Genomic DNA, 11,636 nt, shown 5'->3' with positions numbered 1-11,636 from the left:
TACAAAACGCCAATATACAATTGAAAATAATCAATTTAGTGTTAATTGTTGATGCAATACTTTTCTTCTGCCGCAGGATTCTTGTAATCTTTATGAGATATCATATCATTTAATGCGTGCAGCAAATCACTACCAATATTCATGGCAACGATATCTCCGCGAAGCAGTGAGCGCATTGCAGTAATACCTAACATCTCGATGCCATTTTTGAAGTTATAAATAAGTGTAAATGTCAGTGTTAACTTAGTGGTCACATTGAAAGTATGTTTGCAACTATGATGACATCATCGACATGATACTAGACTAGGAATCAACTTGATCGGGTACTCATTTGTAGGGCTGGGCAAAATCGAGTACCTGAGTGATTCGATTCTGAATCACGTAATATGCTTCGAGTCGAGTAATCGAGTATCACTCATTATGACGTCACAAAATAATGTACTATGTCGAAGTTCAAATATGTACCTTTTATGCCATCACAAAGAACATAATGCCTGTTATCCGTCACATTAAAGTTACTTTGGTATTTTTCGACCATGCCGACTTCCTTAGCACTTCTTAACAATCTTGTGCGATAATCATGACTTCGGAAATGTGTTTTTTCCAGTAACGTTCATAGCTTTGTACTATGTCTGGTATACTGCGACACGGCCTGTCCAGGTTTCAAGGCTTTCGCGGTGGAAAATAGTATCAAAACTATAATTCTCGTTGATAAATTAACTGTCAGTTGCGAGGAGCGTATAATTTCAGTACTCGAAAAAATCGTCTTTTACTACTCGACTCGAATCATTAAAATTTATACTCGATTCAGATTCGAGTACTCGAATCATTGTGCCCAGCCCTACTCATTTGCCCAACCTATGTCCAAATTCTCATTGCCTCGCAGGGAAAAACTTATTATAAATCCACACCTTTTCATTTTCGCTTGTTGCTATGGTAATCCTATTCTCAATGCCCTATAAACAGATACACGGGACGCATACTGCACATATTCTATTCTGGTATTAGCTCTCATTCAAAGCAACTTTGTGTGAATATATTAACAAATATCACAGGGTATATTGAACTCAGCACTTGTACTCTACATGCAAAAAAAATCAAGATTCTTTACCACGATTCAATCCTAGTATTAATTCAGCGATGGTGATTACAAGTTAACTGCGTGCATTTATGATGTCAGAAAACTCGGGCTTGAGGGACGCTCCCCCGACCAAAAAGCCATCGACATCAGGCTGCTTGGCAAGCTCTTTGCAATTACCAGCCGAAACGGAACCGCCATAAATAATACGAGTGGACTTGGAGACTGCATCTGAAACGTTATCAGCGAGCCATTTACGCAGTTGCAGGTGGACTTCTTGTGCTTGTTCAGGCGTGGCGACTTTGCCTGTTCCGATCGCCCAAACTGGCTCGTATGCGATAACGACCTTGCTCCAGTCATTAACGTTACTTTTTATTGATGCCATTTGCTCCGAGACCACTTGCAACGTTGTGCCACCTTCTCGCTGGTCCAGCTTCTCCCCAATGCATGGAATCACATACAACCCACGCTCCAAGGCGTATTTGATTTTTTCTCCTAAAAACATGATTTTCAGTTAGCGGTTTGGCAGAAACTCGTTACATAGCATCAGGGGCGTAGCCAGCCGAGAGAAAAAGGGGGTAGAACTGAATTAAGGGGGCAGAATGAGCCTCTATGCGTCACACCTTTAGCGATAGCGACTTCTGTAAGCGTAACTAATTGGCGGATCTAATTACTGAAAGCGAGTTAGCAATCAACAGTAGGGCTGGTCAAAAATAACCTTTTTTCCTGAATCTTGTTGGCTACGTGATTAAATCATTAGGTTGCCTTAAAAAACTACGCACACCAAATTTGAATTCATTCCAACCAATATTCGCGGATTTCGTACAGTGTGAAAATTTTGAATTTGCCGAAAAATGCAAAAAAAAAAATTTTCAAATTTTTCTGCCAACCTCATGAAATTGTTGCTGTCTTCAAAAACCATGCAAAACAAATTTGACTCAATTCCAAGCTGTAGAAGCGGAGTTTTCTCAGTTTTTCTTTGATAATTCTGGGATTATCCTTGATCGGTGGACAATCCAAGAATTACCATCGAAAAACTGGAATAACTCCCGCTTCTACGGCTTGGAATTGAGTCAAATTTGTTTTGCACAGTTTTTGAAGACAGCCCAACAATTTCATGGGGTTGGCAGAAAAATTTGAAAAAATTTTTTTTTGCATTTTTGGGCAAATTCAAATTTTTCAAACTGTACGAAACCAGCGAAAATTGGTTGGAATGAATTCAAATTTGGTGTACGTCGTTTTTTAAGGCAACCTAACGATTTAATCACGTAGCCAGTAAGATTCAGGAAAAAATGTTATTTTTGAACAGCCCTAATCAACAGCTTGCACGGGGATCATGTTACGATGCGCACGCGCTCATCCTGTGACAGTGCAGGAGATCTTATTTGCATTCAAATAAGTAATCGACCTTGAAACAATACAAGAACAACAATTCACGACGAACAATCTATACAGCGCAGAATCTGTTATATCTTCATGAATTTTGACATGATTCAATTCGCGTGTAAGAGTAACGTCTGCTCGGCGTTTCAATTCCATTCATTTCGAACATGGCGCATATACTAATTGTACCGGCGTGTGAATAAGTGAGGGAATTGCAAACAAGTTTCGGCGCAACTATTGAAGGCTGAATGCGTCCCGGTGGGATACCGATCACGAAAGACATAATCTAGTATGACGTATAGATGGTCATTGAGGTCAAGACAATGCACAACAATGGCGTCAAAAATAAAATGCGAATCGAATGTATTGTGTCTTCACGCTGTTTTGGGGAACAGGCTTGAGTTCGGCAAAGCACAAATCAGATGCGAAGGCTTTAAAACATGATTTCATTCAGTTATAAGTTGTTATTTTCATGTTATTAATGTTGGTTATCGTTTACAATGAACTGTTGATGAGAAAACAACGCGTGAACGATGCGGCAAATGTTATTATTGCTCGATGACTGCATTCAGAATAAAGGGAGTAAGCTAATCGCTTACCCTCGCCGAGAGAGAAAAATATAACAATGCCCCTTTCACGCTTGCATAGACGCACTTCGATAGACAAGAGATCAACGAGAAAAAGGCATGTGATCAGCGTCGGCGACTAGCGTCGCGCGCAGCAAATTGAAATTAGGCGATATCGTGAAGAAATGTTGTTATAGCAGTAGCGTTGACTTGGGATTTTCGGGATAGAATCGAGCCTGGAAGGGGGTAGAACGTTCTTCAATTCTACCCCCCTGTCTACGCCCCTGCATAGCATACATACCAATTAGGGCGTCACTTTCTCCAAAAACATGGCGACGTTCGGAATGGCCCAAAATTGCCCAATTTATTCCTAAATCCACCAGCATGTCAGGACTCGTTTCTCCAGTGAACGCTCCTTTTGCAACCTGCAACAGACAAGAATAACAATGTTGATTTCATTTTTTGAGTTTGAATTTTTATGGAGGCCTTGGGGGGTCCAGTTCCAGATTATAATTTTTAATATTGGAATCAGTACTATAGTTTTATTAAATTTCGTGTCGCCATCTATAGGATTATCATGGTTCACATAACATTGAGAAACTCGGAACTCGGAGCAGCTGTTTGAAATCATTAGCGTTTTGGTATTTTAAAAACAACATCGAAATACCGGCTCACTTAATGTAATGAGAATGTATACACCATTCACCTTGTATGAATTTTGAGCTGCGACGCTGACTTTCCCGTCCAGTTTACCTCTGACATAGCTCAGGTACGCTGTTGGTGGGGCTACCACAACGTCGGTGTTGGCACAGTTAGCTTTATTCAAATTTTCTATAATGACATCGAGCATCTTCTTATCACCATTCATCTTGAAATTCCCACCAACGAAAAATTTTCTTGTAGAAGACATCGTGCAATGCAAAGCTGTCGTCTAAATACACTTCTGAAATGTAGTATGAGAATTTTGAAAATTTTTGTTACGAGTAGGCCAACTTCCAGGAGACAATAATCGTGCGTCCGGTAGGCTACATATGCCAACTGTGATTTTGACCCATGAATCATGACCAACTGAATATTCCTCAGTTCACGGTGAATAGGCTTACCATACGTCCTGACTGAAATTTCTGTGAAAAAGTGTCCTCTTTTTACATTTCCAAAATATGGTAAGCCTAACGGTGAACGTCTGACCATTGTACTTCTAGTATGGTAATGATCATAATTAAGCCATATCCTTATGTTTCATTATATTTTTAGAATTTCAAAACACTACAAATCAATTTAATTTCAATACACCGAAAAGAAAAGCCGAACCAACCCTGTAGGGTCGAGTAAGTCCCATCATTTCGTCAGCATCAAATCGGTTAGAAACTATAACGTATAACTTCCCCTTAGCATTCCTTTCCGTTTGAACATAGAACTGTGGATATACTCAAATAACTCATCAAGTAAGCACGGTACGTCAGGCTGACTTCCCTTTGGTGTACTGACGGCATTAGTTGCGACGAAGTGAGCTGAAATTAGTTTCTGTGTGAGCGACCTTGCAGCTTGCACTTACCTGCGTCATGGTCTGATACACGGAGATCTTGCAGATTGCAACAAGTCGAACATGATAGCATATATCTACGATGCTACATGATCGTTTCATTTAGTTATTTGTTTCTATTCATCCTTTAAATTAAGGTAACCGGTTTTTAGTATTAATATGACATATTATTGACCCACGAAACATGCACAGATTGTCATATTTTAGCGTTGTACACGATGACGCAAGAGAGCCATTTTTCAGAATTGCTGATTGTTGTTTATTCTTGCTGCATTTGTGATTCGTGTAAAATCGTTCGGCTCAAGATGAGAGTAGTTGTTTAGCAGTGTTTTATGATCCGTACTTGAATCTACTTTTGTTAGTGTCTGAAAATTATGATTAATCGTCTACTGTCGATCGTGAAGCGCATCGTTTTTGGATTTTTCAAACTGCTTTTGTACATACTGAGGTAAGATTCGTTTCATTTGTGCCAATCTTTTCTTCATTTCTGTTCGTGTATAAGAAGATAAATAAATTACAGATGTGGCAGAAGGAAAAAGGCTCCTGTCGATGATACATTGCCCACGCATATTGTAATCGGAGATGCGGTCAACATCCAGGGTAACTCGCAACCATTTACACAAAGCAGTGCCATGTCAAACGGATATGAAATGCCGTCACAACCACATATGGGACAAAAAGCTACACAACTAAATCAAAATTGGTCTGACGAAGCAATACACACTAACGGTGATAACCCGGAGGAATTGCAGTCATGGGGTGAATGGGATTATGGATCGACAAATGCAGAAGACCATGAATCAATCAAACAAGACACTGTCGAAGATTTGAGCGGTAATAAGTAGCCTAATGTTATGTGTCTATATATGTATTTGTGTTCGACGATTAAGTATAGGCCAACTTTTTATTTTTTGATCACCCAATTGTTTGTAATTATTGGCTCGCCCCAGGGCTACCCAAACTCTGGTCTCGGACTACCTGTAGTAGACGGGATACTGTAAAACCCGCAAAAGCTGTATAAAACCCGCAAAACCTGTAAAACCCACAAAACCTGTGAAACTAGCAGGGTTTTGCTGGTTACTACTAGCAGGGTTTTGTGGGTGACAAAGGGGGTGAATGCCAGGGTTTTGCGGTTGACTAGCAGGGTTTTGCGGGTGGCCCTACTAGAATCTCGGTACGTTTTGCATGATATATCAGGTGGGCAGTGATGAATCTCCAAGTAGAAGTAATGTAATAAAAAATGATAATAAAATAAAACGTAGCGTGAGCACACTCAGCTCAGGACACGCAAAACCCTGCTATTCACCCGCAAAACCCGTTTTAACACCCCCAAAACCCTGCCATTCACCCGCTTTATCACCCGCAAAACCCTGCTCTTCACCCGCAAAACCCGCTTTATCACCCGCAAAACCCGCTTTATCACCCGCAAAACCCGCTTTATCACCCACAAAACCCTCTTTGTCACCTGCAAAACCCTGCTATTCACCCACAAAACCCCAGAGTGGAATTGGTGGCAACGTCACACAGAATTTTCTGTTCAATTACCTAATTATTCTATACAGAAAAGCTCTCATCACGCAGGATTTATTTTTAAAAATGAATCGAGATACCATAGGGGGCAAAACCCGCTTTATCACCCGCAAAACCCTGCTATTCATTCACAAAACCCGCTTCATCACCCGGAAAACCCTGCTAGTCAACCGCAAACCCTGCTATTCACCCCACTTTGTCACCCACAAAATCCTGCTAGTAGTAACCAGCAAAACCCTGCTAGTTTTACAGGTTTTGTGGGTTTTGCGGGTTTTACAGTGTCCCGTAGTAGACTAGACCCCTTTTTTATTATGTAAGCCTACCCACTACCCTTACCCCGGTTCAAAGGTTGACATTAATTTGTCTTTCCGTGATGTTTTAGGTTCTCCTAAAGAGGAAGAGGTTGACTTCTTTGCAGATATGGAACCCACCGTTAAAGTAAAAAAGGTGTGATTCAAGTCGGTCGCTAATTCAGATTTCCCTCCAATGTTTTTGTTGTTTTTCATTTTTCTGATTCATTTACATTTTGGTCACTCAGTAGGTATAACCAGATGTGGTCAGCGGACTTGAACAGTTTGACACCGGTAGTTCGTTATGTCTAATCAGACTAGTTAAAGCGAAATACCAGTAATCTTATTCTAATATAATTTGTCAAATGTATCTATGCTCAAACTTCTGGTTTTCCTGTAGCCCTACATGCTACAGGAAAACTGTATAGTGTGAAACGAGCCAAGCTTGCTGTACAGACATTTTGCCATTCTCATTCTCAAGTTTTTGCGAATTCTAATCTAATTTGTTAAAAAGCTGTAGCTATAAATCTAATTCTGATCTAATGGGGTACTGTAACTATAATTCTATAATTCTAATTTTAATCCAATTGGTAAATGACTGTGCAGTTGTAATTCTACTTCTACTCTAATTTGGAAAAATACTTTGTTGCTATAGTCCTGATTCCATTGTAATTGGGAACAGCTGAAAATTTTCTAGTTGTCCTGGCCTGTAATAAAATACTTCCTACTTTTTTCAGAGGAGGCTGCTCAAGTAGGTTTCGCGTACTTGCACCACTTATTCTAGTAGTTACGTTTTTTAAAATGCTTCCACTGGAACGGTTTCGGCAAGACTATTTCCCGTAATTTGGATTTTGAAATGTCGGAAATGTTTTTATCGCAAGTCTGAATCACTGTTACGAGTGAAGTCATAGAAAAACACAATCAGCCACCTCATCACGGTACCTACTATATGCATGCGTGCTCCTATTTTTTGCGTTAGTCACGAATTGCAATTTGAAAAGTAGCCACCTCCGCATACAAAACATTCATGCAACGCAACATAATGTTGTTCTGTTATTTGGTTGAATTCTTACATCTTTCCAGAAAAATGATAAGACGTTTTTCGTATTGATTTCAGATATTCGTTAAGAAGAAACAACACACTGTTTCAAGTGAGCCGACAACAAATCGGTTTTCCATCAATCAAGATCTCGATTTCAAAGCCAAGGTATCCCCGTTTCCCATCGGTGTTGTATTTTGAAAGTGCCGTTTTCATTAGTCGCGTGCTCTGTACAGACTGACTTGGAGGACTGGGAAGACAACGATGACAGCGAGACCGGTTGGGAGGAAGATGACATAGTGGACGAAATTGATCCGTCAAAGGTATTTTTTGTGAATATTCCCGCTTTTATACGTGGGTATCTTTTGTCACTTATGAACTTGGAAATCACTATTTCTATTTAAGTAGCCTACCAACAATGTCTTATGATTTCAATCACTCGAGTCACGATTTTCTAATGACTCGACTCAATCTGTGTATTGACTCGACTTGGACTAGAGTCATTGCGCATGACTCGATACTCACAGACGGCCAAGACCGACATTTCATTGTAATTTCAAATAATAATGAAGTAACCACACTATTGGGATTTCATCTATTGGTACTGGTACTTGAAAATGCGACCAGAAACTGCTAAAAGTGGTTAGTATATTGTAAATGCCGACCATTCGATATCACTTGAACAGAATTATAAAAAGTGGATTTAACAAGACTTTAACTGGAAACTGAGCAGTCAACACAAAGACTTGGACTCGAGTCATAATACCATGACTCGGTGGTGAATTGAAACTGACTCGACTTGACTGGAGTCAAAACAATAAAAGTGAGATTTACTTGTGACTCGGAGCCTTGCGACTTGGTTACAATCCTGCAATGTCTACTCTCAGTCTCCCGAATGCTAAGATCCTTTTTTCTTCCATCTTTGAATCGATTGGTCATGCTCACCAAATTTTCTGAAGACCGATTTTGAAATTGAGCAAAAGGTAATGATAGGGGATCGGTTAATATTATGTCTTGATTTGAGTCGAATAGTAGGAGTCAGTTTTTCGAGTAACAAATTATAGTTATATTTTGTCAAACAAGAAATATAATTCTAATACTTTCTTCCAAAAAATTTCGCTAATCCCATCATCCACAGTTGTCAACCATCATCACTGGTCTTTCCTACGTAGGTTGCGAAAGAGGCGCGGCAAATGCGGAAACAGGAACGAATCATGAGATTGGAAGAGCAGACAAAATCAAAGCAGAGCAGAGATCCCAGAACTAAAAAGGGCAAACTCGGCACTAAAGTGTCGTAGCGACCGTTTGTTTCTTTGTCGTTGTTTTTGTGAGGTTTGACTGGGTGTCTGCGAGATGCCACGAGATTTTAGTGCAATTCTATGTGTGGTAGAGTGAACGGTTTCTGCTTTTTTACTAATACAAGAAAGCATCTGTTATTGAAGAATGACTGCTTGTACACAATTATGCATTCACTAATGCGAGCAGCGTCTCGGTAGTTGTACCTCCTAACTCGGGCCAGAGCTTTTTGAAAACACTTTAATATAAGGTGTAGGACTGTAGGTGCTAAGGTTTCGTGCTTATGATAGTACAGCTTCAACGCAACAGGCTGATTTTCTGGGTACACACTTCATAGTCGTTATTTGACCTTCAAATATGGCTGTAATCACGCCATAGAGATAGTTCCGATGATCTTATTTTGGCGTCCTGTGTATGTCAACCTATCTCCTAAAGACACTCGTATTTACAACTGTAGACATGTTGACAGTACTATTTCGGAGGAAGTAGCTGCATAAGTCCTGCATCAGCAATACTAGTCAGCAATGAGTGGGGCATAGTGTGCTTGGCCTCTGGATCACCACTATAAGGCTTATGTTGAGCTCTTGATAGATTGTATAGATTCCTCAAGTTTTAAAAATGACTTTAATTGAATCAAGCGTTGCAGGCTAGTGGATTGGCGACAAAACATTCTGTTATGTTATTGATGAACACTCAGACTAACCTTTCGTAATTCTGTTTGAAAGAGCATGTTCGCTTGCTGATGAATCGCGATAAATCAAATTCGTAACCGAGAGAACATACTGCACAGTGCAATGTAACACCAACTCCATTATTACCTTGATATAAACCTTAAGATTCAATTGAGAATTCCGCAGATGTATGTACATTGCAATTGTACATGCACACGGACTAAATTGTCAATGTATATTGCAGTTACAACTGGAACCTTATATCTTGCCTATCAAGCACCTATTACGCATGATCCTGTTCTACTTACTGGTGTCGAATCCTGTTAGCTGATAGTGTAGCCACCAAATTCATTTTGGTTTGTAGGTATATTTCAGAAAAATAATCATGAAAACCAAACAGTCTGAAGGAACCGTTGCAGACATACTGAAAAATGACAACATTACTTGTTCAATCAAGGATTTCGTCTATGCATGATCACTACCACTCCATTGTTACCAGCATGGCGGGATGATGATAATATACCCCACTATGCCAAATGTGTTTCAAATATCGACTCACAAACACCGAAAATGTACTAGCAAATTTAATCGATGTTACAGTGGAAGAGTGTACGATCGACCTTTGAGTATTCTATCTTGGTAAGTGTGATTTAGAAATTTCTAGCAATCACATAAATAACTGTTTTAGTTAAAATGATCGAATATGAACCAGCGCTGAATGATGCAATATGGTAACTACTGGAATCAATTAAAATGGGTTTGTCTTGATATGCTCAGAGTGGTTGATGGTCTAAGAATGTGGGAATGTATTTTGATACTTTGTGAAATGCGGTACTATTATCGTCATGCAAAAGTGGCCGAAATATTGACTCTGCAAAGCGTACTATGTACTAGTACAATCGTACATACCTTCGTCACTAGATAAGTGTCAAAATGTCCCGATACGAATTTTATCAACGGATTGTGCGTTGTATCAAAAAGGGGTTGAATAGGAACATTGATGTGTACTAATTGTTGTAATTGTTAAGCACGCCCCCCTATTTCTCGCTCCCCTCCCCATCAATTTCGTGTTTTAAATTGGATTTTTCATGCTCAAACAAAAACCGACCTACCAAAGCGCAAAATTTTTACAGCTCAATATCGTAAAAATGCAAACTACGACACAACATCACCTTGTCACGTAAGGAACATATCCATTTGATATAAATAACAACGACACAATAAAAGAGTCAACGACACCGTCCAATTGACTATCAAGCGATTTGGGGCACAGAACTTCAGAATCCCACGAAACAATAACTTCATATCGTTCATTTATTTACTAACAGGTTTTCGACTGATTCTCATCAGTAGCGAGCGTTAATGTCTGTTATGCACATTCGTACCCTGTCATACCATAGTACCAACAATGGACAAAATATTTCTCCAACATTTCGGAATTGATTCGCCATATTACTGGCAATCGCTACTGATAGGAGCCGATCATAAAGTTTTCGGTAAATATAAAAACAATATGAAGCTATTGTTTCGTGTAAATGGATATAAAAGAAACATGTGATTTCGGCCTTGTTGCTGTCACAAAGAAGTTGGCTGCCTATTTGGCACAGAGACGCGCGTCACTCGTCTTGAACACTTACACAAGATTAGGGATTACGACTGGAAGATAGCCGATCCTCGTTATCTCCGCGACGAAAATTTGGCTTGAATTCGCAGCTTCATTTTTTTGGGGCGATCAGCTTTGCTGAGTCGCCTATCGGCGTGACCACCGACCTTTCACAGTGCTATTCGACACAGTGGTGCGCACGACGAACTAGGTTGACCTACAGCTAAATGAAGACAACCTCATGACGTGTACTGCCTTTGCTTCTTGGATTTACCCGAAGGTCCGTTGGTACGCGTCGCGTTACTGTCATTGGGCGATGCCCGACTCGGACTTGCGCTGAGGCGCTGTCCTGAATTCGGGGTACGCGACCTCGGCCCTAGTTTACCGATACCCTTGTAAACACCATGGTCCGTCGCAGGGGCGGTTAAACCGCCTTTTTGGGTGCGGTCACAATCGCAGTCTATTCCATCACTGCCGCCTGATAGCGGCGATTTGGCATGTTTGCTCCTTGACGGTCCGGGCGCGTTTACAGGCGACGGGTTGGACGAGCCTCTTTGCGAATTAGACTTGGCGCTTGTTTTCCTGGATGCAGGCAGTTTTTTCTGCAAATAAATGGATGCTTAACAGAGTGGGAATT

At 40.3% G+C, this 11,636-nt stretch overlaps 4 protein-coding genes across 5 annotated transcripts in view; 2 read left to right on the top strand and 2 right to left on the bottom strand.

The window, feature by feature from the left end:
• Positions 1-11,636, top strand: part of LOC145445220 (cytochrome b5-like) — a 392,395-nt gene that overhangs the window by 290,775 nt on the left and 89,984 nt on the right. The window lies entirely within an intron of this gene.
• On the bottom strand, positions 979-4,007 carry LOC145445210 (triosephosphate isomerase-like). Its single transcript, XM_080323381.1, has 3 exons — positions 3,734-4,007; positions 3,329-3,452; positions 979-1,573 (listed from the first exon to the last, which is right to left on the bottom strand). The coding sequence occupies exons 1-3, from the start codon at positions 3,935-3,937 to the stop codon at positions 1,155-1,157; spliced, it is 747 nt and encodes a 248-aa protein (XP_080179507.1). The 5' UTR covers positions 3,938-4,007; the 3' UTR covers positions 979-1,154.
• LOC145445209 (uncharacterized) lies at positions 4,192-8,873 on the top strand. Its single transcript, XM_080323380.1, has 6 exons — positions 4,192-5,018; positions 5,091-5,404; positions 6,483-6,547; positions 7,508-7,597; positions 7,666-7,752; positions 8,602-8,873. Exons 1-6 carry the CDS (start codon positions 4,945-4,947, stop codon positions 8,725-8,727), a joined length of 756 nt encoding a protein of 251 aa, XP_080179506.1. The 5' UTR covers positions 4,192-4,944; the 3' UTR covers positions 8,728-8,873.
• Positions 9,746-11,636, bottom strand: part of LOC145445192 (serine/threonine-protein kinase 33-like) — a 28,256-nt gene continuing 26,365 nt past the window's right edge. For both annotated transcript variants that reach the window (XM_080323354.1, XM_080323353.1), the window contains exon 11: positions 9,746-11,601. In XM_080323354.1, coding sequence (XP_080179480.1) covers positions 11,239-11,601 — 363 coding nt within the window. In that variant the 3' untranslated portion in view covers positions 9,746-11,238. The remainder of the gene's footprint in view (positions 11,602-11,636) is intronic.

The sequence above is a fragment of the Botryllus schlosseri genome, chromosome 8, assembly GCF_051294905.1.
Source record: "Botryllus schlosseri isolate E-star chromosome 8, Bs_hap1, whole genome shotgun sequence".
NCBI lineage: Eukaryota > Metazoa > Chordata > Ascidiacea > Stolidobranchia > Styelidae > Botryllus > Botryllus schlosseri.
The sequence above is the reverse complement of the archived record's forward strand: the minus strand, read 5'-3'. Positions and strand labels throughout refer to the sequence as shown.

What these genes read in the sequence shown, in the direction of transcription:
- LOC145445210 (XM_080323381.1), bottom strand. Translation starts at nt 3,937, where the DNA reads ATGTCTTCTACAAGAAAATTTTTCGTTGGTGGGAATTTCAAGATGAAT. An exon ending in CAGCTCAAAATTCATACAAG is followed by an intron (nt 3,453 to 3,733) that starts GTGAATGGTGTA and finishes TGTCTGTTGCAG; the next exon opens with GTTGCAAAAGGAGCGTTCAC. An exon ending in AGAAAGTGACGCCCTAATTG is followed by an intron (nt 1,574 to 3,328) that starts GTATGTATGCTA and finishes TCATGTTTTTAG; the next exon opens with GAGAAAAAATCAAATACGCC.
- LOC145445209 (XM_080323380.1), top strand. Translation starts at nt 4,945, where the DNA reads ATGATTAATCGTCTACTGTCGATCGTGAAGCGCATCGTTTTTGGATTT. An exon ending in CACTGTCGAAGATTTGAGCG is followed by an intron (nt 5,405 to 6,482) that starts GTAATAAGTAGC and finishes GTGATGTTTTAG; the next exon opens with GTTCTCCTAAAGAGGAAGAG. An exon ending in ACGAAATTGATCCGTCAAAG is followed by an intron (nt 7,753 to 8,601) that starts GTATTTTTTGTG and finishes TTTCCTACGTAG; the next exon opens with GTTGCGAAAGAGGCGCGGCA.